Source organism: Lithobates pipiens, unplaced genomic scaffold (assembly GCF_037356315.1).
Source record: "Lithobates pipiens isolate NorthernLeopardFrog02 unplaced genomic scaffold, aLitPip1_a1.2 Scaffold_18, whole genome shotgun sequence".
Taxonomy (NCBI): Eukaryota; Metazoa; Chordata; class Amphibia; order Anura; family Ranidae; genus Lithobates; species Lithobates pipiens.
In genome coordinates, this window is record NW_027507758.1 from 336,821,577 (window position 1) to 336,848,707 (window position 27,131).

At 41.7% G+C, this 27,131-nt stretch overlaps 1 protein-coding gene across 7 annotated transcripts in view; it reads right to left on the reverse strand.

Moving 5' to 3' along the window:
• The window catches only part of MYO6 (myosin VI), a 416,768-nt gene that overhangs the window by 72,387 nt on the left and 317,250 nt on the right, over positions 1 to 27,131 (reverse strand). For all 7 annotated transcript variants that reach the window (XM_077487353.1, XM_077487359.1, XM_077487358.1 and 4 more), the window contains 4 exons: positions 26,025 to 26,175; positions 14,214 to 14,422; positions 12,913 to 12,991; positions 8,366 to 8,526 (listed from right to left, as the gene is read on the reverse strand). In XM_077487353.1, coding sequence (XP_077343479.1) covers positions 8,366 to 8,526; positions 12,913 to 12,991; positions 14,214 to 14,422; positions 26,025 to 26,175 — 600 coding nt within the window. The remainder of the gene's footprint in view (positions 1 to 8,365; positions 8,527 to 12,912; positions 12,992 to 14,213; positions 14,423 to 26,024; positions 26,176 to 27,131) is intronic.

Sequence of the window (27,131 nt, forward strand, 5' to 3'; positions counted from 1 at the left end):
CTTTAAAGTAATTGAACGCACCTTCTGCAACTTCCCACTTTGGCTCAAGCCTGTTGCTCCTGCCCTACCCCTACCACCCCTGCGGAAGGGCCTGCCTCTTCCTCTGCATGTCATTTTTTAAATGACCCTGTGACAAAACTCTTAGTCCCTATACCGCTGAAGGACTGCTGCAGTATAGGTGAGCGGTCAGCAGTGGTGCACGTCAACCCTATCTATTGTGGACCTATAGCGGTCCTTACAGAACAGCAGACTGTACCGCACTCAAGCCTATGTACCGTAGCACCCTATACCAAGTTACCAGTCCTTATAAGAACTTTTGTGGACCAAGCAGGTTGTGTATTAGTGTTTAGCAGACTGTACGTCAGTCCCTATACCGCTGAAGGACTGCTGCAGTATAGGGCAGCGGTCAGCAGTGGTGCACGTCAACCCTATCTATTGTGGACCGATAGCGGTCCTTACAGAACAGCAGACTGTACCGCACTCAAGCCTATGTACCGTAGCACCCTATACCAAGTTACCAGTCCTTATAAGAACTTTTGTGGACCAAGCAGGTTGTGTATTAGTGTTTAGCAGACTGTACGTCAGTCCCTATACCGCTGAAGGACTGCTGCAGTATAGGGCAGCGGTCAGCAGTGGTGCACGTCAACCCTATCTATTGTGGACCGATAGCGGTCCTTACAGAACAGCAGACTGTACCGCACTCAAGCCTATGTACCGTAGCACCCTATACCAAGTTACCAGTCCTTATAAGAACTTTTGTGGAACAAGCAGGTTGTGTGTTAGTGATTAGCAGACTGTACGTCAGTCCCTATACCAATGAAGGACTGCTGCAGTATAGGGCAGCGGTCAGCAGTAGTGCACGGCAACCCTATGTATTGTGGACCGATAGCGGTCCTTACAGAACAGCAGACTGTACTGCACTCAGGCCTATGTACCGTAGCACCCTATACCAAGTTACCAGTCCTTATAAGAACTTTTGTGGACCAAGCAGGTTGTGTGTTAGTGTTTAGCAGACTGTGCGTCAGTCCCTATACCGCTGAAGGACTGCTGCAGTATAGGGCAGCGGTCAGCAGTAGTGCACGGCAACCCTATGTATTGTGGACCGATAGCGGTCCTTACAGAACAGCAGACTGTAACGCACTCAGGCCTATGTACCGTAGCACCCTATACCAAGTTACCAGTCCTTATAAGAACTTTTGTGGACCAAGCAGGTTGTGTGTTAGTGATTAGCAGACTGTACGTCAGTCCCTATACCAATGAAGGACTGCTGCAGTATAGGGCAGCGGTCAGCAGTAGTGCACGGCAACCCTATGTATTGTGGACCGATAGCGGTCCTTACAGAACAGCAGACTGTAACGCACTCAGGCCTATGTACCGTAGCACCCTATACCAAGTTACCAGTCCTTATAAAAACTTTTGTGGACCAAGCAGGTTGTGTGTTAGTGTTTAGCAGACTGTGCGTCAGTCCCTATACCGCTGAAGGACTGCTGCAGTATAGGGCAGCGGTCAGCAGTGGTGCACGTCAACCCTATCTATTGTGGACCGATAGCGGTCCTTACAGAACAGCAGACTGTACCGCACTCAAGCCTATGTACCGTAGCACCCTATACCAAGTTACCAGTCCTTATAAGAACTTTTGTGGACCAAGCAGGTTGTGTATTAGTGTTTAGCAGACTGTACGTCAGTCCCTATACCGCTGAAGGACTGCTGCAGTATAGGGCAGCGGTCAGCAGTGGTGCACGTCAACCCTATGTATTGTGGACCGATAGCGGTCCTTACAGAACAGCAGACTGTAACGCACTCAGGCCTATGTACCGTAGCACCCTATACCAAGTTACCAGTCCTTATAAGAACTTTTGTGGACCAAGCAGGTTGTGTGTTAGTGATTAGCAGACTGTACGTCAGTCCCTATACCAATGAAGGACTGCTGCAGTATAGGGCAGCGGTCAGCAGTAGTGCACGGCAACCCTATGTATTGTGGACCGATAGCGGTCCTTACAGAACAGCAGACTGTACTGCACTCAGGCCTATGTACCGTAGCACCCTATACCAAGTTACCAGTCCTTATAAAAACTTTTGTGGACCAAGCAGGTTGTGTGTTAGTGTTTAGCAGACTGTGCGTCAGTCCCTATACCGCTGAAGGACTGCTGCAGTATAGGGCAGCGGTCAGCAGTAGTGCACGGCAACCCTATGTATTGTGGACCGATAGCGGTCCTTACAGAACAGCAGACTGTAACGCACTCAGGCCTATGTACCGTAGCACCCTATACCAAGTTACCAGTCCTTATAAGAACTTTTGTGGACCAAGCAGGTTGTGTGTTAGTGATTAGCAGACTGTACGTCAGTCCCTATACCAATGAAGGACTGCTGCAGTATAGGGCAGCGGTCAGCAGTAGTGCACGGCAACCCTATGTATTGTGGACCGATAGCGGTCCTTACAGAACAGCAGACTGTACCGCACCCAAGCCTATGTACCGTAGCACCCTAGACAGACCAAGTTACCAGTCCTGATAAAGAGCTTTGTGGAACAAGTGAGTTGTGAATGATTAGCAGACTGCAGCAGAAGGGCAGCAGTCAAGTATAATATTCTTTCTATATTTGGAAGAAAGAATATTATACGTGTACAAGCCTATTACCGTACCACTGATACCAGTCCTGAAAAGAACCTTTGTGGAACTAATAGTAACAGCAAGTCTTTAAAATTATCCTCACTGCCTGACACACTGCTTCCTGCCTGTCCCTATACAAATTGGCAAAAAAGAGTAGGCTGGAACGATTAGCTGGAACAGCTCTTTTGTGGACCTGATAGTAACAGCTAATGATGATGATGATGATGATGATGAAGAAAGACTAATCTGGCTGAGCTGTCCCTAAAATAGCAGCATACAGCGCTCTGTCCCTTTATCTAAACTGACAAAAGAAACTCAGGCTGCTGACCTAACACCTATACCAGTCCTGAAAAGAACTTTTGTGTACCAAATAGCTAGCGTTTTCTCTGTCCCTACTCCACACAGGATCCTTTCCCTACAGTGACAGAAGAAAGAATGTAAAATGGCCACCGGATCGGGTGTATTTATAGGTTAGGGGGAATGTCCAAGTGTCCATGAGCTGTCATGTCTCAATTGGTTGTCCTGTAACACATGATAAACGTGTCACGAAAGGTTAAAGTTCTTGTATACATTAAACACGTAAGTCCGCCGGGGCGAACGACGGAAAAAGGCGTTCGAACCCGCGGACGGCGAAAGTCGGAAATTCGCCGCGAAACGACCGCCGGGCGAACCGTTCGGCCATCACTATTTACCAATTCTTAGATGTAGTGCCTGCTTTAGTTTTTATTTTATTTTCAGGCTTTATTTCTCTTATTTTCATTTGGTGATCCAGCCAGTATGTCTGCTGCTTTTCAACAGAACAAGCTCTTCCGCAGATGTATCCTTTAGAGTGCTGGGACAAACCATTTACCACTTACAATGATCGACTTTTACTTATTCATGTAAACCTTTATCAAAAAATAAAAAGCAACTGTTGCTGTAACTGCAGTGTAAGCTGGGGTTTGGCTTCAATTTGTTGGTGTATCTGATATTATAGCTAACACACACCTCCCAATAGACCAGTGGTCTCCAAACTGTAGCCCTTTGCTTGACTTTATCCAGCCCTTGGGACACTACTTCTTAAACAGACACCAGTGATGGAGCACCATTCTCACCACTGACACCATTGATGGGATACAATTCCTCCCAGTGACAGCAATGATGGGGCACTATTCCTTCCATGACCATTGTGTACTCCCACTAGCCACAGTAAGGCCCCTTAAAGCCTGAAGGACAGTAAACTGTCCCTTTGCTTAGAAAGTTTGGAGACCCCTAAGCTAGACGGGCAATGCTGCTGTCCTAATGTGACCCTGTGTGCCTTCCTCCAGAGAGGAAGGAGACAGGAGGTGCATTACTGGCCAGATCACCAGGTGAAAACAGAGGGAAAAAAATCTAAAAAAAGAAAACGAATGCAGACACCACCATCTTAGGGTTGGTAAGCTACACTATTATTGCATGCTTGATTTTGGGTTTAATACCGGTCACATGATAAGTTTCCAGGGCTGGCTTCACAGGGGAGGAGAGAGCAGCAATGATGTTATCCATAGATTTACTATGGAGCATCCGATGTTGGTTGTCCCTTCTTCCCGTGAAGACACTTCACTTCACGTCACTGCACCAGAGCACCCTGAGAATGGGTGAGTAAATTTTTTGATGATACCTGTTTCCACTTCCTTATTCCTCACCTAGGTGAAGATGACATAACCTCAGTCTGCCCAAAGCCTCCTGAGATACATTTGACAGCTGTATCTTAGTAATGTTGGGCTGGCATATAAAAACACAGCATGCAGTGGAGAGTATCGCACCTGGAAGTGTGCCAGATGCTGACGATTCTTTGGCAGCCACAGTGCTTCAAGATTTGAAGAACAGCAGCATAGACGGCAGTACAGAAAAGTATTAAAAGTTTTCGTGTATGGGGAAAGTTTTCCAGGTGAAAACAGGGGCTCTTTAACCATACTGAGTTTGAAATGCTTAAAATGTCACAGTGAAATCTAAGGGTAACCATAAGCAATAGATAATGTTGGCTAGATTAGGCAATTTATGGTCAAATTGGAAAACCATGATATCTATTGTAGGACCCTCCACAACCCTGGATGAGCTTGTCAGGGAAAATTCAGATGTGACAGATATTCCTGGCTGATTGAATGTTGTTTCCTTTATAAAAAAAAAAGGCCCTTCGCACTCCCTCTTGAAAGTTCACTTGATGCAAATGTAGAGGTACCCCCGTAGGGGGTGCAAAGTAATGTGGCCAACCTGTTACTCCTCATTCCTCTCTACTTGCTCTGCACCCATCTCTGACTGCATGCTCCCAGTTCTCTCAGGTATGCCTCCCCAGTCCTCCTGACTGCCCATGCCACTCACCAGCCCTCCTGGCTGCAATCGGTGGTTCCCTCCTGAAGACTTGCCCAGCAATACTAGCTCCCGCTGTCCTCTCTTGCTCCTCCTGCTGTGCCTCCTGTTCAGAGCCTCCACGATTTACTGGACGGCTCCGTCCTGCGCCCGAGCCCAGGCCCACGGTCACCCCCCTCCCCCCAACTGGGGAGCACCTCAGTTCTTCCACCCGAAAACTCCTCCCCAGAGGGGCTGACCCAAGGTAATTAAGGAGGCCTGCCCCCTGCCAATCCAGGTTTTAGATTGGTCAGGCTCCTAACAGACCCCAGGCAGCTCCACCTCTCCTCACCGCCTCTCTTTCTAGCTCCAGAAAGAAGAGGGAGGTCTTAGTGATGCTGCCTGTGAATCAACAGCTGCTAACCCTGAGCCACTCCCAGCCCACATAAAGCAAAATAAACAGGCCTAGCTTCTAGCTAGGCCTGCCTAAAGTAGCCTACACTAACAAAAAAAACCCTAATCTAGCACCTACCTATGTAGAGGGTGCTACACTATCTTCCATGTTTAGAAAATAATCATCAGAAATATCAGTTGACAGCTAAGTCATGCAGGCATGGTTAGCTTTGATTTAAAGTCTACAGGCACATTTAGAAAACATCCTTTCACTCCACTTGGATAAGCAGGAAATGTGGCTATTTGCCATACAAGCACGCATTAGCAGTGAAAACAGGAACATTACGGCAAAAAAGACATGACACAGCATAATAAAAACAAACAAAATTGTAAGGATGTCACGGTCATCACAGTGTGGCACATAGTCCCAGAGACATGTATATATTCCAACAACCATGCAAACCTACAGCATAAACCATGTCAAAAGTTTAAATAGGTAAACAGAGAGAAAAACATGAATCCTTGTAAACTACATTCCACCTAATTGAGTCCCCTTGGTGCTCAGAAGCTTACAGATGTACTGTCTTTTTCTTTTATCAAGACAAGAGGGGGGCTAAGAAGTGTAGAGATTAAATCATCTTTGCTTTGTACTGGGAGATCCAGAGCAGATGATGCTATAAGGTTAATATATTCACTGAAAACTGGCTTCAGGCTCTGTATAATGTGCAAGAAATAATTCCGCACACAAGTGCTAGAATTTAAAACGACTGCTCAACAAAGTGACTTTCAAAAGTTGAACAACTCTGTTTTAGAGCCGTCAAATAAGCAATATAAAAGAGATGTATAAGTGAAGCACCAGGAATGTATGCACAAAGTAACAGGCTACAGGCAGCCATGTACAACTCCAGATCTTTTGTCTGGTCATTGTCATTACACTGGCAGCACTGCCAGGAACAAAGTAAAAGTATGGGGGCCCCATATCAAATTATGCCACACCAGCTACAGGAAATAATGCTATGATGCAAACTTCTATTGTGATGGGTTTAGGAAGTACCAAGTTAGATTGTATTCAACTGGTTTTAATTAAAAAAACAGCCCAAGAAATAACAATGATGTGATTTTTTTTATGCTGCCCTTTCCACTAACAAAGACAGAACTTTGAAATGTTATCCTGTTTTACTTCTCTCCAAATAAAGGATAATGAATAGCAAAAACATGACAAGTGTTAAGAAAAAGGCTTGAGGATATAACAGACATTCTACACTTTTTTTATTAACACAAATTTTAGTGATCACAATGGAAATCCTATGGAAACAGTTTATCAAATATAAATGCTTAAGACGTCAAGCCCCGTTTGCACAGTTTTCCTCTCTCAAATAATGTGTATATGCCAGGCACATAGTCCACATAATGCTCAATTCACAAAGCTAATACAAGGATTTTTATTTAAAGCAGAATTTTTCTTTGCCCATGCAATGGAGCGGTTTGTGGCAAATGCATCCACTGTTACTAAACAGTCCTATCTTTCATTGATCAGTTTTCAGCCGTGGGAGGTGATCCATTAGGGGCATTAGAGCCACCGCCTCTCTATCCATGCATCCGGCCCCCTAAACTAAATGCGGGGTGCCGGACGGATGGATTCCAATTGGTATTTTTTTTTTAAGCACGTGATTAGAGCCTGAGGCTCTAGTAGGTTTCAAAAGCCCACTAGAGCCCAAGGCTCCAGTAGGCTTCAAAAGCCCACCCAGTTGTGTGACAATAGCGAATGAATATTTGGCAGTGGATGGATTGCCTCCCCCTCAAAAATATACCACCAGCCGTCTTTGCCCATATGTTCAATGGCAAACTGTAACCTTGGACTAATATTCTTTTAGGACAGCAAAGTCTTTTTCTTAGTACACCTCTCATGGAAGTTGATTTGGCAAAATCTTATTCTGATTGCAGATGCATGCCCTTTGATTACAGCTGTTGCAAGAGTTGAATCAACATCATGCAATGAAATTCTGGGGTTCAGGAGATTTTTAGCATCAGATGGTGATTTCTTGGCGTGAACTTGCTAGGCTGGCCAGTCCTTAACAAATTGGTAGTTCCTTAAAATCTAAAGCACTTGTAGATTATTTTGCTTACAGTGGAATGATTGATTTCAAATCATTTTGTGATCCTATTTAAATCCTTTGCAAGATTCCTAGGCAATCACAATTTTCTGAGTTTTAAATAAAATAAGTTCTACTTTTATATTCCCTAAGGCTGCGTGCACACATATGCAGCCGCAGTTTCAATGCACCTGAAAACGGACACAAAATCACACAGGACCCTTTAAAATCACACATGTATGAACCGGCTCCATTGAAACCCATTCCAATTCAGATGTTGCATGAATTGGATGCGGTTTAAAATGCATCCAATTCACACATATGTGAACTGATCATTAGGAGGTTCTAATCGATATCAACCAATCTGAATGGCAGATAATAATTGCTTAGAATTAAAGTCATTGTAAACGTAGGGTTGTGCGTGCTTACTACATATGACATATCAGCATTTTATTTATTTCAGGTACTTATATAGCACCGTCAATTTACGCAGCACTTTACATATACATCGTACATTCACATCAGTTACTACCCTCAAGGAGCTTACAATCTAAGGTCCCTAAATCACATTCATACATACACATATTAGGGCCAATTTAGACAGGATCCAGTTAACCTACCAGCGTGACTTTGGAATGTAGTAGGAAATCGAATTACCCAAATGAAAACCCAGGCAGGCACAGGGAGAACATGCAAACTCTAAGCGGGTAGTGTTGTGGTTGGGATTCAAAACAGCGACCCTTTTGCTTTTTGTTAATTTAATGAAAAGGAATACACCACGTCAATCTTATGTGTTTTTCAAGTATATTATCCTAATCTGAATTCACTTTTGGAAATGATTGCCTGTTCCAATAGGGAAAGGTTTACAATACAGGAGATGGATGTATAGTGTCATAACGTGGATATCCCACAAAAACGACCCTAACTTTGGAAACACAAAATATATGCACAGCACATGAGTACCTGCGTAACGAAGAGTCGGGACTAAATTCCTCATTGATAAGCTCTGCCTCACTCTGGGCAATTCTCATGGCAAGCTCCCGATCTCTACGCTCTTGTTCAAGTATAGTCTGCTGCTGTGACTGCTCCTCGCGATCTCTCGCCATCTGCATCTCCACCTCGAGCTGCAGGTATACAAAAACAAATCTGCTGATATTTTGAACTTTACATTAATAATGATGTACGTCACTAAGTCATTTTTATTAGCTGGTAACAGAGGGCATAAAAAACATTATCAGGCATGTCACAGCATTACATCTTTTAATCACAGCTTTAGATATTTTGAATGATAAAGTATGCACTAAATCTTGCTATGCATCTTGCCAGTGCCAGTATACCACTGTTATGTTTTTTTTTTTATCAAAAGAAACCCTAAAGCAAGCGGTGGCATGCTGTTTGATTTTAGCAGTTTACAAAACCTGATAATCTACTCTAAATTCATGGAACTTTCGAGAAAATATAGAACATGTAGCCTCAATGCTGAAATTATGAAGCTGTGTATAATTAATGTTTTAAATACGTGGTTTTATTTGAACATCCTAATGCATGGTTATTTTTGAGAAACAACTTTCTATCCAGTTAACTGAAGGAGAGCAATTTAAGTACAGATGTAGTATATTTTTTACCAAACACTAGTATCATCAGCGATTCTCCCTCTCCTGACCATCCACATCGTTTCTGAAAGGTAGCCATATCCAGTAACTTTCATAATATAATGATTTACGAGTGTCATAGGAGAAGAAATATCCATCCTGGTTTGCACAAATGTCACATCTGATAAACTATGAGACCATGGCTATTGCACAAGGCTATGAATCTGAGACACCATTCAGTTGAAAAAATGGTCAGAATACAAAATTGCAAATAGAACCTTCATGATATGCTATGCTTTGGGCAATCCTAAAGCAATTGTATTGTTTGTATGCCACCCCCTACCTACTGTACACACACACAAACCAGCTTACTTCCCCATTATTATTATTATCCTTGGCACAGCAATAATTAAAAGTCAAAGGCTTCAAATTATGCTGGCAGAGCATACTATTTAGAGGTTGCTGTGATTCAAACAAACACTTCATTATGGTGGGAAGCACTTTAACCCCTTCATGACAAAAAGTAAAACTAATCTTAACGCCTAAAAACTGAGGCTGCAACTTTGGCATGTTATTGAAACTGTAGATATCATCGCAACTACGTAAAGTGATATTAGAGTCTTTTTTTTTTGGTTTAAAAATAACAAACGTCTTAAGGCCCATACACACGATCAGACTTTTTGACAACAAACATGCAAATTAGCTGTTTTGGAGCAACATCCAACCGTGTGTACGCTCCATCGGACAAACTTTTTTGGTTTTCATCGGACTTTTGTTGGCTGTGCGAACGGACAAACTTTCTGGCAACAAAAGTCCAATGGAGCAAAGTCTGATCGTGTGTACAGAAAACTATAGGACTTTTGTACAAAGTACAAACAGGCATGCTCAGAACCAATGCAAAAGATCCGACAACAATACAGAAGTTGACCAAAGGTGGCGGTAAAGAGCAGAAAAACCCCCTGATCTGGTGAAAGTTGGCTGAAAAAGTCCTGTCGTGTGTATGCAATACAAGTTCAGGGCCGACGCCCTTTGTACAAAAATCCAAGGGAAAGTTTGTACAAAGTCCTATCGTGTGTATGAGGCTTTATACTTACCTGCTCTGTGCAGTGGTTTGCTTACAGCAGCCCAGATCTGCCTCTTCTCTCTCGCCGCCACTCCTGGACCCTCCCTCCTACCGAGTACCCCCACAGCAAGAAGCTTACTATGGGGGCACTTGAGTCAAGTCGCTGCTCTGCGTCCCCATTCAGACATCTAGATGCAGCTCAGACGTCACCTCTCTCTCCTCATCAGCTCACTGACTTTGACAGCAGCAGGAGCCAATGGAACATTGCTGGATTAATTTTTATCGTAATGCATAGAATGCATTAAAGGATATGTAAACATTAGTGTTTTAAAAAACAAAAACAAAACAAATTGAATATGTACCTCCTCTGTGCAGCTGGTTTTGCACAGAGTGGTCACCATCCTCCTCTTCTGGGGTCCCTCAGCGGCGCTCCTGGCTCCTCCTCCTAAGTGACCTGTCGGAGAAGCGCTCTCCCTCGGGGCACTCATGCGAGCGTGCTCTCGTGTCCTGCTGCTGCGTCCATTGACACAGACAGCACAACTCGGCTTCACCCCCCGACTCCCACGTCATTGGATTTGAGTGACAGCAGCGGGAGCCAATGGCTGCGCTGCTATCAATCTATCCCATCAGGACCCTAGACACCAGCTGGAGCGGGTATGCTTTTCCTTGGTGTAGGAACGATCAGGCTCAGGTAAGTAAAAGGGGGGCTCTGGGAGGCTGGTGCACTACAAGAGGTTTTTCCCCTCAATGAATAGAATGCATTGAGCTGAAAAAAATTGAGGGTTTACAACCCCTTTAAGATATAAAAAAAATGTTTTATGCCTTTAGAACCACTTTAATGTATCCAGGTAAATTATACTTTTTTTTTTTCAGAATAAATTGGGCCTTCATATGATGGTAAATAGTAATAGATATCTCCAGATTTTTTTCTATTATGAAAGAAAAATGGCCCAAAATAGTAAAACAGTATATTTCTTACCATTACCCACCACCAAAGAACCCAAACCAAATTCTCCTTGTGGCCATCACAGCGATACACATACCGTATGTGAATGTTTTTGTAGTTTTTACCCATAGTAGGTGACAGAAACAATAATGTGCATTTTGAGATGTTTTTTATCCTACCTAAAACACAATACTAATTTTTTATTTTGTTAATACTACCTAAAACAAACGGACCCTTGACCCTAACACTAAACTAGATCAAACCCCCCATCTAACTATTTTATTGACAGAGGCTACTGTCAGATCGGGGCAGCACTCGGAATGGTGCTGCCGGCTTCTATACACAGTTGCACTGATGGATAGAGCCTTTGCAGTGTTTGCTCATCGCCCAGGGGGTATAAGAAGACAGAAGAAAAAAGTGTCAGTAAGGGGCAGGTACGCAAACTCAGCACTGTCACGATCTTCCAGCGCTCCTGAATTCATAAGCTGGCGGCTGAGTTTATATTAATACAGAATCGCTGCATTGGCAGAAACGATGAGCTGAAGAGGGAGAAAGGACACTGTCCCTGCCTCCTGTGGCTCACCTCCTCTCCCACCTCCTCTCCCACCTCTCTCCCCTTTTCTTCAATACTTCTAGCACCTGGCTGTGCGGGCTGTGTTCCCTTTAATACATAGTTACATAGTAGGTGAGGTTGAAAAAAGAAACAAGTCTATCCTATGTGTGTGAATATATACTCACATCTCACATACTGGAAGGAAGGAGGAGGGGGAGAGAACACAGCCCGTGGCAGAAGAGCCCTCCTCTACTACTAGCGTGGTAGATGCAGGATTCTTACATCAGAGAAACACACAGTGTCCTACTCTGAATGTTTACAATTGTTCTCAGCTACCAGAGTTGCTGCTTGGGCCGCTGCCATCACTTTCAAGCTCCCAGAGTTTAGGCTAATAATATAAGATAAATATCGACCTACTCGTTCTCTTCGTTCCTCTCTAGACCTCCTGCTCTCTAGCTCCCTCGTCACCTCCTCCCATGCTCGCCTCCAGGACTTTTCCAAAGCCTCTCCAATCCTATGGAATGCCTCACCCCAATCTGTCCACTTATCTCCTACTTTATTAGACAATCCCTGGAAACCCTTCTCTTCAGAGAATCCTACCCTACCCACACCAAACAACTGTTTTTTAATTTCCTTCATTAGCTCACCCCCCACAGTTATTCCCCTTTTGTTTCCACTTGACCCTCCCTTCTAAATTGTAAGCTCTAACAAGCAGGGCCCTCTGATCCCTCCTGTATTGAATTGTATTGTATTGTATTTGCACTGTCTGCCCTAGTGTTGTAAAGCGCTGCGCCAACTGTTGGCACTATATAAATCCTGTATAATAATAACAATATTAATAATAAATGTACATATGATTCTGTAAGAATGTTGCTTTTTTAAATAAATTACAGGGTCTCTAAGAATCAGGCGATTTGTTCAATACATTTAAAACAGTACAAAAAGTATAAAAATGGCTGAACAATGACGGGTGGAAAGAGACCCAAAATATTTACGTACACTGTAAGCTATGTGTCAGATCAGCTGAGTTTGGGTGGAACTTTTGGCTTTTTGCATTTCAATATGAATAGAAAGCAGCCATAGGGGGAATATAATGTATATCTCCAGTAACACTTTAGATGGCAACAAGTGAGCACCTCATGACCACCAGATTTTTTTTTTTTGTATTTAAATGGACATCTTTCGCCATATACACATCCAGGTAGGATGCTTGAAAGGCTGGCTTTGTTAATATCATGTAATTTTGTCCACTGATTGCACAGAAAAAAAAATGAAAAGACAAAATCCGTGATACTGCTCATAAATACACAAGAGTTCATGGTCTGACCATTTCTAAGATGAAGACAGCACACAAACCTGAATTCTTCTTTCTTCCTCTTCTCTCTTTTTCCTGTCTTCTTCTTCTTGTTTTCTCTTTACCTCAATCTCAGCTTTTCTACATTTCAATGAAACATGCAAAAATATATTTTAATGTAATATTTTAGGATACTACATGAAAGCTGAATTTCTGGCAGATATAAAAACACCATGAAATAAAGTTAGGTATTCCTTAAGAAATATATATATTTTTTAAAAGCAGCTAGAGTATTTGACTCTAGATAGCGTCCTCCTGTGAACTCCTGTATATTAGTATTTAAACTGACCAGAACTAGGAGCCAATCAGGCTCTGCTGCTTTAGTGCTGTCAGAAAAAGAGAGCAGTGTGAGTAGGGGAAGGACTTATCAGTCTGCTGCTCAATGACCAATCAGCAGGCTGTAGATGTGTTTTCATCATGTGTTCTTGGTTGCTGCTGCAGTGGAGGTTCAAGACCTGACTATGCAGTCTGGCAATGGTTCCTGGATTCAGGGTGGATCTGATTTAAATCAAGATTTAAATCACTAGTAAAAAGGCTTGATTTAAATCAACTTGATTTGAATCATAATTTTTAAAGAGCAACTGTCATCTCTGTCCTGCAGCGGCTTCTCCTCTGACCCGTTATTGACTCACCGACAGTCCCATTCACTTTAACGGGACGACTGGTGATGCGGCAGTGACACACCAAAGTGAGGGACGTGGGGGCAGCAGGTGAGTGGATGCCCACTAACAGGCACTGCCATGATGGCTCTAAAATGACAGCTGCTCTTTAAATGTACGGATTCATTCTTGCTGGTAGTTAGAATCTTCAATGGGATAAAAGGAATATTCTTTATCTCATGGTTACTGTGCCATTGTGTGACTGCATCAATGCAGTGCATGTTATCTCAGCTTGCAAAGCTTGGGTTTATTGAATGAGTTTACCAAAAATGTAAATATTGCAGAATATACAGCTACATGCTACATAACTAGGCTCCTTTCCATGCTGAATAAACTAAATTATTAATGTATCTTAAATAGAAAACTATCTTTAGATTTTTACAACCAAATTAATTCTATTCAAATGCATTTATTAAACATCAAAAAAAAATCTGATTTAAATAGAATAAAATCAGATTAAAAAAATAAAATCATTTTTTTTGATTGTTCTAAAAAAAAATCATAGCTTTTTATCCACCCTGCCTGGATTACAAGGTATGCATTACAAATCATTTCACATGTAAAACAATTCGTATGTGCATTTCAACTGTTTTTTTTATTTTCTTATCTCATGTTTAGCTTTAAAATAACTTATTTATACTTACAGCCTCCTGTCATTTTCCTCTTTTCTTCGGAGTTCTTCCTCTGCTTCACATCTTTTCCGCTCTCTTTCCATCTCCTCCTGAATGCGACGCAGCCGTTCAGCCTCCTCTTCCTCTTTCTTCCTCTTTTGTAGAGCATTAAGGAGCTGACCTGAACTCTTGACAAGTGTATCATATTCTTTCTCTATCTGATCACGAGACATCATTGTGTTCTGAAAAGTAAACCAATATAAATTTATTAGTAAATGTAAACCCTTACTTACTGGATGACAATATGTTTGCTGAAGTACTGCCTATACTAAACAACTACTGTGTTTTTTTTCTTCTGTAAACGTTTTTACCAGGTTTTATTTTAATGAAAGCTGCATCTTTTCTTCATCCTATCCTTTTTTTCCATCCTATTGTACATCCCACTACCGATTACAGCCACTTCCTGTCCACATTCCTCAGAGCAGGTTTGTGTGATGAGCAGTGGCGTCACTAGGGGGGGGGGGGGCTATTGAGACTGGAGCCCCAAATCTGAGGCCCATAGCCCCGAGTCCAGGGCCAGCCCTACCGTGAGAGTGTCGTGGGCTGCCTGACACAGCGCTGTCCCACACAGCTGTGGCACTCTCACTGAGTCAATACTCCGTGCTTCACTGACACTGACAACCAGAGCCAGGAGATCAGTGTGTGCGAGAGCGAGTCTCCTCCCTTGCCCTGCCCATATCATAGAGTTGGGAGGAACTTTCTCACACGATCTCCTGAGCAGGTGAGTGCAGACCATGAGTGGGGGGGGGGGACTGTACTACCCAGCCTCTCTGTATACACTCCAGTCTCTCTGCGTATACACGAGCCTGTCTTCTATATACCCTAGCCTCTCTGTATGTAACAATCCACATCTGGTGGCAGGTGACGTGACAAGCTCTCTGGTGCCCCCAATGTAATGATAATACTATATAATGTGAAAAGCCTTTCATTCAGCAAAAGAGGAGAGGGTGGGCCTATCATCCCATCATCGAGAGACGTCCCCGGCTGAAGCCCAGGCAGGCGCAGCCTATCAAAAATGTCATGGCAAGGCGGGACCGAGCGCTGCCAGAAGAGAAGAGGATCTCAGCTGGACAGCACTGGATCTGTTGGATGGGTGATCTCACCACCATAATAGGTAAGGGTAAATAAAAAAAAATTATGTAGTAGTAGTGAGAGTGAAAAACCTGTTTAACATGCACAATGAAAGCAGTATCCCCAGGTTTTTTAGTGATAGTTACAGATTTAAAAATATTGAAAATTACATTAACATGTTAAATCTTACGTGAAATATTGGTGATTGGGTTTACTTACAAGTTAAAAAGAATTTAACTTATATTTATACATACATAATCAAGACTGATAAACCAAATACACTGCACCTTCATACTTAATGCCGATCAGTAGCTAATCTTCTTGTAGAATAAAGCTAATCCTCTAGCAATCCCACTCTTGTTAAAACATTCTCATTTTTTTTTATCTACATTTCGATTCTCAGCCGAAAAAAAAAATCAAAATAATATATGTAAGCTGGATAGAAAAAAGGCCTTTCCAAATAGCCTATGTTACTTCCAATATCAATGGTACACAAATGTACAGAGTTGTGGGTGTATTTAACCATAATACAAGAAACAAAATGTATCTCTCCTTTTTCTAGTTACTTTGACTGTAAAATAAACAATAATAGTAGATCGTAAATTACCTGAATGGATACAAGGAGTGGATCTTCTAGTATCTAGAAAAGATGTTACACCTATATACTCCACGTATGGAAAATGAACCAAAATCCACAGAGGTCAATTTAAAAAGCAGCCGAATGGTTGTACAAAGAAAAGAGCCCGGTCATGTGAATTGTCAAAATCACATGATCGCCTCTCCTCCAATCACAGAATTATTTCTGCTGCTTTAAACAGCAAGAACTCTGTAGGGTATCACAGGCTACCCAACGAGGGCCACAGTGTGCAGATCTCAACAGAGTAAAATCAAAAGTAGATAGTGACGTTCGCTCTCCATTCAAGATGAGCCTCAGATATTTGAACCATTATTTCTACGAAACAGTAACAGAATAGAATTCAACAACTGGGGTGCCCATCTGGGCAGGTTATAGAAAACACCAAACGTTCTTACTGTTTCTGTATGCGACTCTAGCAATAAAAGATAACAAAAATGTATCATATTCATTTTAAACAAAAAGAGAAATATGTGGCTCTTCTATAGTCTATATTAGAATTTGTGTTGCAGGCACAGCTGAATCACTGGGGCACCAGGTACCAGCAATCTGACAATTTTCATTATTAATTTTGCTCAATAGTCTGTTGTTACCAAACAAGAAAAAAAATCAAAACCAAATTAAAAGTACAAATCTCAGCCATACAGGCATCCGACACAAAGAACAGAAAAATGCCCTGCAGAGAATTCTTACATTAATAGCTGGCGTGTTATAGAGAGGTACAGAAGAGAAAAGTAGAGTAAAAGCTAGCAGAAAAATAAAAGAAAAAATTACATATACATTATATATATATATATATATATATATATTATATATATATTTATTTTTTATTTTTTTTCCATTCAACAAAAACAAGCTGCTACTACTGAATGGAAAAATAATGAAATTTATAGTGATATTTGACAAATTTTCTTAGTCTTATGATCGGGATTAAAAAAAAAAAATTAATACAAAATGCCTTTTTTTTTCCCCTTTTAGGTAAAAATAAAGAAATTGTACCTTGTATCTTTGTACTTTCATATTCAGCCATTATGAGCTTTAAGCTCCTTTCTAAAATTTTTCCTGTATTTCCTTACATATAGAGTTCAATAGCTCAAGCTGAAATTTAATGAATTATTACGGTCTGTTCACATCAGGTGCGGTGGGACAGCATTGGGCGACTATTCCCACTGCAAAATGCCTGGTCTCTGGTGTGGCCGATTCACCCCATTGCATTGAGGTGGTGTGCGAGTGATGTGCACTAAAAACGCATGCAGTAATTATTTCCAGTGCATGCCTGATAGAACATTATAAAATGTCACTGTGACATTTCAATAAAGTTTGTTTAAAAAAGAAATAAAGTTAACCTTGTGATGCACTGGAATTGGTGCAGCAGCACTGCAGCGGCTGGTGAGAATGTATCCTAAATTACTTATCATACAGTTCATGGAGGGAAAAATTCAATTTGCAACATAGTGATGCATCTGCCTCAAGAACAAAAACACAAACTTGCACTACAACACAACAACAAAAGTATCCATAAAGCATATTGCAAAAGGCTTGGTAGCTGTTATGAGTAGCTGCTTGTTTTTACACCAAATTTTGGGGGTATGAGGGCCACTGAGAACCGACCGAATTCAGTTTCTGTGTATGCAGTGTGTACTTTTAAAAGCTCTTATAGTGATCCAAAGAATAATGTTCTGCAAGATACATCGGACACACTAACACTGCATTCACACTACAGAGGTTTGAATCGCAGGAAGATTTGCCGTGAATCTGTCCGCAATTTGACAGTGCCGATGTCTGAATGAAAGAATAGCGGGACTCGCATTTGAGATGCCATTCATTTGAATGACACCTCAAATCATGGTGTGGGTCTGCCGCGAAAATTCACGCTGCAATGGTGGAAAGCATGTTAGCCCAAAGTAGCTTTGGGCGACATGCTTCCCGCAATGCGGAATTGCTGCGATTGCAGCGCAAATCAGAGGGTTTTTTTTAAGCATTTAAGCATTTTTTTTTTTCAATGGGATCAAAAACGTCAAAGGCTGGTGAGCCGCATTTTTGAGCGTTTATCTACGTTTTTTGATGTTAAAACTCCTCTCGGAACCCACTAGTTTAGGGTTATTTTACAACCAAAAACAGTTGATAACAGCCTATGTGTGAACACATAGGATAACATGCTGGAGAGTTTGTTGACTGTAGAAAAACAACGTCTGAAGCTAAAAAAAAGCAGCTGAAAAACATCCAAAAATGTCCAGTGTGCATGCAGCCTAAGGCTGCATTCACACTACAGTGTTTTGACTCATGGGCATATTTGCCATGAAGCTGCCTGCGATTTGACAGCACCGATGTGTGAATGACAAATCGCGGGACACGCATTTGAGATGCCATTCATTTGAATGACACCTCAAATTGAAGTTCGGGTCTGCCACTATTGTCGTACAGTAATTCGCACTGCAATCACAGCAATCCTCATCGCGGGAAGCATGTCGCCCAAAAGTTCAGGAGCTATTTTGGGGCAACAAACTTCCTGCGACTACAGCGTGAATTATCTTGCGACAATCACAGCAGTCCGGAACTGCGATTTTAATTGTCATTCAACTGAATGGCATCTCAAATTCGAGTCCCGTGATTTGTCATTCACACATCGGCGCTGTCAAATCGCAGGCAGATATGCGGAAAATCTGCCCACGATTCAAAACGTTGTAGTGTGAATGCAGCCTTAGGCCTCATGCACACAAAGTTTTTACAGCTGCTGTTTTTGGCTTCAGATGTTTTTTTACTACAGTCAATAAACTCTCCAGCATGTTATCCTATGTGTCCATTGTCAATGTCAAAAAACGACCAAAAACATGGCTCACCAGTGTTTAAACGTTTTTGATCCCATTGGAGAACAAAAAAAAAAAAGAAACTCTGAAAAACACTATTGCAAAATTGCTGAAAAATGTTGAAAAACTCACTGAAAAGCTACTGCCATTTTTATAATGTTACTATAACTTCCAGTGTGCATGAGGCCTAATCGTACCCCACTGTTGCCACCTTCTTTGCTTAAACACAAAGCTGGTGACGGAAATACTCGCATCTCCCACCTACAGTATGCACATTTGTAACCTTGCCCAAGATGCAGGTACATTTCTGCAACACCCACAGGATACCTAAACTATCCACCAACATTTTGATCATTTATATTTTTAATCTCACTCTTAAATTTGAAAAGGGTCTGTTCTGCTAAAATGAAGACAGCTAAGTAGTAGGACTATAAAACTTAAACGCTTAAATAATTGCCCAGATCAACCGCTATCCACTGATTCTGTCTCATCATCTGTGATCATGGAGCTGACAGTGTAATAACCCATGCATTTTTTTCTGATATATAAGTGTAATATGTTTAAATTAGTGCTACAGTACATGAAATATAAAAACTTTATAGAAAGTAAAATACAAAGACAGAGGTTTCCTAATCCAGGTACATTCTACCTGGCTTAGGAAACCTAGATCAGAGACTGCCCATTATCCACTTTAACTGCTCAACAAGATCTTGTCAAGCTTCCCACACATAAGACTTTTATTGATCAAGTATTATTATGCAGATAAGGTCTACAATATATTTGTTTGAATAAAGAATACCTAGGGTGGTCATGTAAAGACCATTTCAGAATATGTGATTGAATTCTCTCCCATGTACTGCAGTTCGTGAAGTCATCAGCAGAAAATGATTGGGCACTCCATTCTCCCATATAGTCCTATCTTTACATTATTAGTCTGATCTCCCTCTATGAGGCACACAATAAACTGCCAATGTATAACCAGGTTTACATTATACATTGGCTATGTGGTCTACAAAGAACACCTATGATCTGCATAATCTGTATGTGTTAATGTTTTCATCCAAATACCTTCTGCCAAGTATATCTATAGTCTACATGTGTAGATTTAGCTTTACTGCATTCATCCTATCCCCATCTAATAAGTAAATCTATATTCAACTCATATATGGCCAGCTTTACTGCATTCACCCTATCCCCATCTAATGAGTAAACATATATTCAACTCATATATGGCCAGCTTTACTGTATTCACCCTATCCCCTTCTAATAAGTAAATCTATATTCAACTCATATATGGCCAGCTTTACTGCATTCATCCTATCCCCATCTAATAAGTAAACATATATTCAACTCATGTATGGCCAGCTTTACTGCATTCACCCTATCCCCATCTAATAAGTAAACATATATTCAACTCATATATGGCCAGCTTTACTGCATTCATCCTATACCCATCTAATAAGTAAACCTATATTCAACTCATATGGCCAGCTTTACTGCATTCATCCTATCCCCATCTAATAGATAAACCTGCATTCAACTCCTGTATGGCCAGCTTTACTGCATTCATCCTATCCCCATCTAATAAGTAAATCTATATTCAACTCATATATGGCCAGCTTTACTGCATTCATCCTATCCCCATCTTATAGATAAACCTGCATTCAATTTCTATATGGCCAGCTTTACTGTATTCATCTGAACATCTCAATCAAGTACAACTATATTCCGCTCCTGTATGGCCAGATTTGGGTCTCATATATCGATGGGTAGTGTTTGAGGTGTGTTTAGATCACATATCAAATGCAGGTCACCAAAATTCGAATTACATTAATTCAGAAATACACATTGCAGTTCAGAGGCTGTGCTGCATGTCTTTGGATGCTGCATGTCCTACTGAGGCACTTATGAACTGCATGCAAAGCAAGTCAAATATAGCCTTTTTTGTCAAACCCTGCATTTGCCATTCAAACACATGCATTTGAATATCAAACACTATATTTTAAAAGAATGCCAACCAACACAAGTCCTTACTGTATTTTCCCAATTCTCCTCTGCTCAATATACCTATAGTCTTACTCATGCATGGCCAGATATACTGTATTTACCTTATCCTGCCACACCAAGCATAGCTATAGTCTGTTCGTGTATGGCAAGCTTTACTTGTATTCATCTGATCTCCCTATACCAGTAAATATTTTATCTGTCCATAAATGATCATCTTTATTCATCTGATCCTTCTTTATCAATTGGACCTATAGTGTTACCCATGTATAGCAAGCTTTACTGCATTCATCTGATATCCCTCTACCAAGAATACTGATAATCTGCCAACATGTAATCAGACTGACTGTATTCATCTTACCTTCCTCTACTAAGTACACATATAACCTGCCCACATATGACTGGATTTAATGGATTCATTCGATCCCTTCTACCAATAATACCCATAGTCTACCCATGTATGGCAAAGGTTACTACGATCATCTGATCTCCCCCTAAGTATACCTCAAATCCTCCTTTATATATGAGCAGCTTTATTGTAGTCATATGATCTCTCTAAAAGTAATACCCTTAGTCTACCCATGTATAGTCAGCTTTACTGTATTAATCTGATCTCCCCCTAACAAGTCTATCTCTAATTTCGCTATATAATGTAAAAGCAGCTTTACAGAATTCATATGATCCTTCTCTACCTATGATACCTATAGTCTTCCCATATTTGGCCAGTTTTACTGTATTCAGCTGATCTCCCTCTACCAAGTAGAACAAATACCTGGTTACGTATGATCAGCTTTACTGTATTCAGCTTATCTTCCTTAACCAGGTATACTTGTAATCTGTCCATAAATGGCAAGATTTATCGTATTCATTTGACCCCTCCCTACCAAGTACACCAATAGACTGCCCATGTATGGCCAGCTTTACCTTAATCCTCCAATTTCCTCTATCAAGTATACCTAAAATATACCCATGCATGATCAACTTCGGGGGCCTCGGTCGACAGCCTTTCTTTGCACCAAACAGGTTTTACAGAAATGCAAAAATCCACTTGAAGCAAGTCAAATAAATGCAGGTCAGAAGGAGGTCAGCTGCAAGTCAATGAATTCTGAATGATCTCAGAAGCATTTTAAACCAAAATAAAAACAGATTCCATTGACACATTCACCTGATCCCCCTCTACCAAATACATGTATTACAGGTCTGAAATGTCAATGACAAACATTTAAGGAAAAGCATTGCTTTCAGAACTCCTAATACATTGGTATTCCAAGACAAAAGCAATCATTTCAAATATTGTTGTCAAAGTGACTTGCAGAATAAAAGGCTTTCTGCTTCAGGAGGAAAAAAACAAAACAAAAACGATGTATATAATGCAGGTGGGGAATGAAGCCGATCAACGTCCTTTTACACTGATAATGGTATACAAATGGGATTATGCTGATTAGCAATTACAATCCTGCATTATAACAAATTGCATATATGCAGTCAGTATTGGTGTTAATGTTGCTTCATTGGAATGTAGAAAACAAGCACAGCTGTTAATGTGATTTGCCAGAAGCTTCACTTGCAGCTGTGTAAGGGATGACTGTGTCGAACATTCTATAAATCCTCATCTGGCAAGCTGTACATCTCTCAGCAATGTATTCTCAGAAACCACAAGTACAGCGGTGAAATTGTGTCCAACCATCTATCTCGTAGGTAGGAAAAACCAAACGAATTGCCATCCACTGATTAGCAACCTGTGTCTCATTATCTGTGATCATGGAGCTGACAGTCTAATGATGATCAATGCATCCTTTCTGATAGAGCAAACCCTCTGAGTGTAAAAGGTCTAAATTGTTACTGGCTATAGCAGTGGAAATTTACTGCAATTTTATAATAATAGGTACAATACTCAGGACAGAGATTGCTTAATTCTAGCTGGCTTAGGAATTTTTCCAGATCATAGACTGTACATTATAGTGCTTCAACCTTTCTTACCAAGGCCGGCACAGACTTTAGGCTGTAAAATATAAATATTCCACATAGCAAACGTAAAGCATAATTCCACACCAATAGGGTAGAAAGTGTGAAAACCGGCATTTGTAACAATATGTGAGCTTCAATCCAAAGATTTCTCCAGCAATACTTTTTTCTGTCACTAGATATCCTCAGTCTGATGGCCAACATCATTCAAACCACTTTCTTTGAACTCAGATCACCCTAGATCCACCCCAGACTGTTACTGGACAGTGAAAGGAGAAGCAGTATATGGATTAGTTTGCTTACCGAATGCCTTCTTGTACTGCTTTTTACCCACACACTCCAGCTCTGCTATATATGGACTGCAATAAGCTGAAACCAGGACAAATTCAGCTACTTACACTGCTATCATTTGGGAAATAAATGTAAAGCTAAACTCTGGAGCACAAAAACATGAATTTAAATATATTTCTCAATAGGCACGAACCATATACAGTACATCTACTTCATGCTTGCCGCATGCTTTGACAAACACAAATATTACCATGTAAAAGGTAGCAGTGTCATCACCATGTTGCATATAGCTTGTGTAGAGAGCAGAGTTGCGCGCCAGACCCAGCAGATCAACCCACTACAGGCTGCCCACAGAAAACAGGAGGGAGACTATACAGACCTGTCGCCCTGCACAAGGAGAAGGAGAAGGAAAAGCAGTGACTGCTCTTTAAAGTGGTTGTTAACCCACTTCAATAAAAAGCCAATCTGTACCTATACCAGTGTCTCCCGGTGATCAGATGACTCCTCAGCTCTCTCCTCTGCTCGTCTGTCAGCTCCTACATATGAGTCCAGCGCTCTGCAGGGGAGTGGCACCCCTGCACCCCTAATGGACCGGCCGCTCCTAGTAAGACCCCTTTCACAGGGAGTGGAGTCTGTCAAGCAGATCCATCTGCTCAGCGGGGGATCTGTCTGCTGATCCCCACTGAGCTGGCGGATGACATGTCCGTGTCTGTTCCGCTGATGCAGAACGGACACAGAAACAGCCTGCTGTTCTCTATGGGGCGGTTTGATGGAAACGGACAGTCTGTCTATTTCCATTGGATACCATCCGATCTGCTAGATGGATAGGGAATGGAATTCCCATCCATCTGTTTTTAGCAGAGTGGACTGGATAGGATGTAGGCGGGTGTAAACTGACACTTGTCCATTTACATCAGCTTCTCCATAGAGAACAATGGGTGACCCGATTGGGCTCGACTGAAAAACGGACAGGCAGACCGGACCGGTCTACTTGTGTGAAAGGTGCCTAAGGCCTTGTTCACACAGGGCATACACAGAGTACCTTTACAGGGATTTACAGGTGTTCTGTGTATCTCTGTGCAGGCAGTCCCATTGATGTCATCTGGGATGTAGCGACTGCATGAACAGAGCCCAATTGTACATCCATGCAAGTCCGCATGCATATCCCTGAGCTCACACTGTCTGCATTTGGGGTGGTGTATCCACACCCACACAAATGTCACATTGGGAACAGTAGGTATGCCTGTGCAGCTGTTGCATCCCAATTGACATAAATGGGACTGCCTGTACAGGGATGCCTGGAACACTTGGCCCCCTCCGTGGGTGTACACTTTAGTATGCCACATGTGAACGATTCTGGCAGTGAAAGGGTTAATTCAGTGTTTACCCATCCACCCTTTCAAACTGTTTATATTAACCAGGTAGTATGCAGTGGGTTCTAAACTACCTACACACTTCAGAAATATTGCTCACTGAAGGTTCTGTTTTGACTTTTAAAACGATTTGTGTTGTTCCTTTGGTGAGCGGGAAATAGAGGGGCACTGGCAGACACTGCTGCAAATGTTCATTTTAGAGGGAACAATAGTAACTGTAACCTAAGCTGCATAATTTATGTTATTGCTGGTAGACCTACTGGTCATGTGACTGTAACCTCACTTACACGGGCAGCTTAACGTTTATCACCAAACAGTGCACACCTATTACCATTCTGTAAATGTCAAATATTTTCCACGCAATTGTATAGATGGTAAATCAACTTTACATTTTTTTTTTCTTTTTTAGCTGTAACCCTAAGAAGTCTGATAGATTGAGTTTAATCTGTCGGACAGAAAAAACACCTAAACCTTATAGAAGAATCCATTGGGGTACAAAAAGCAACTTTGCCCTGCTGAATTCCTTTTAATGAACTTCAGAGTTAGGCTGGATTCACACCTATGCATTTTTAGTGCATTTTGCAGATTTGCACTACATTCCATTTAACATGGTTTCCTATGGAACAAGTTCTGTAGTGCAAATCTGCAAAGTGCAAAAAACACTAAAAATGCATAGGTGTGAATCCAGCCTTAGAAAGGAAGTATGGAATTTCTGAAAAAAAACAATTATACTCACTTAGGTGGATGCAGCATTGATCCCCCCACCAGCTCCAGACCACAAACTAAGTGATCAAACACAGCTGATTGCTCAGCTCTCAGTCTTCAGGCTGCAGAAAGCTTGTGAGGTCATTTACCAGCTCTCTGCTCTGCCCCTCCAGTGCTCAATGGAATGCTGGACTGTGGAGGGGGGCGGAAGCAGCTGCCTCAGTCTCCCAGTGGCTCACTGAGAGACTGAGCCAGCTGCCTGTCTGGGCATCTGGGTGGATCCTGACTGTAATGACAGGATCTTTCCCAAGCCTGGAGCAGCTCTGTGACATCAGCCGACAGTGGACTTTAGCCTGCTGTCAGCTGAAAACAGATCACAAACGTGCAGAACAACCTGCACTCCTGTGATCCATAGAAGTACAGCCAGGAAAGCTTCGGCTATACTTCTCCTTTAACAGTAAGCAAACCTGAATTATAAGGAAAACCCATCCCAAGTCAATATGTGTAAGATTATAAATTATTTTGAATTTCCCACTTAATGGAAGCCTTTATTAATCAAAGGAGGACTAAAAACAATTTATTTTTGCCCAATCACTGAAGTCATACATGAACAGGTCTGATCAAATAGTACTCAATGTAACTTAAGCACAGTGACAGCACATCAAAATTTCACAGCCATTCTTATCAATGTGAATGATTCCAAGCACAGTAGGCATATTATCTGTGATGAGCCTTTTTACGAGCATCATTGAAATTTACATCTTTTTACACAATTACAGACAGCAAGTAGCCTGCCAATAAATCTGAGGCAGGAAGTGTGAAAAATACTCATTTTTTTCCGGCTTCATCCAAGTCTGGTTTGCATAATTTCATTTTTAGCATACAGAACTCAAAGCAACATAAGAAAACAGAAAAGCTAATCATGTCAACTCACCTTTATCTTACACAGAAGAGCATCGATGGACAGCTCCAGCTCCTTCACCTGTTTGCTCATCTCCGGTTTGCCCTCCTTCAGCGCACTAACAACTTCATTGAATTTGTCCTGCCTAGATTTCAGTGTCTTCACCTTCATTATACCATCAATTCTATATCAAGAAGAATGACAGAATTATACCCTTGAATGTATAGCACAAACTCCAATTGTATATATACACACAATACATCAAAATGACATTCTTGAGGACGCAACTTTAGCATCGCTGGGTCTACAGCATGTGTTGCAGAGCTAACACCGGTGGCATATAGCTGCTCTTTTAAGACAGTTGTAAGACCCCTTTCACACCAGGGCATTTTTCAGGCGCTATAGCGTTAGAAATAGCGCCTGAAAAACGCCCTAAAGAAGCTGCACCATTGTCTGTAGTGTGACAGCCCTGAGGGCTTTCACACTACAGCGGTGCGCTGGCAGGACGTCAGAAAAAAGTCCTGCCAGCAGCTTCTTTGGAGCGGTGAAGGAGCGGTGTGTTTACCGCTCCTCCACCGCTGCTGCCCATTGAAATCAATGGGGCAGCGCTGTAATGCCGCCGGCAAAACGCCGCTATTGCGGCATATTGCCGGCGGTTTTAACCCTTTCGCGGCCGCTAGCGGGGGGTAAAAGCGCCCCGCTAGCGGCCGAAATGCGCCGCAAATCCGGCGGTAAAACGCCGCTAAACATAGCGGCGTTTTACCGCCGCCGCTATCAGCGGTGTGGTGTGAAAGCAGTCTTATTATGCTAAAAAAAATGTGTAACAAGTTCTGTTGTCAGCTTTTTAATTGTGCTGGTTGGCTCTAGTCATACAGGGGCTGTGGCATGACCTTGAGAAAGCACTTAAAATTCAGAAAGAGTAACTTCAATTGTGTTATAAAAAATTATAGGGCATATTATTGTGTAGAAATCTTCTCGTATTGTTAATAAAAAAATACATTTCTAGTTCAGTTCTTGCTGCTTCCAGCAGGTTTTATATACAACACTAAGGCCCCATTCACACCCGAAAGTAGCGTTTTCAGGCAGAAAATTTTGCGATTTTACGGCGTTTTTTACCGCGTTTTGCCACGATTTTGTGCA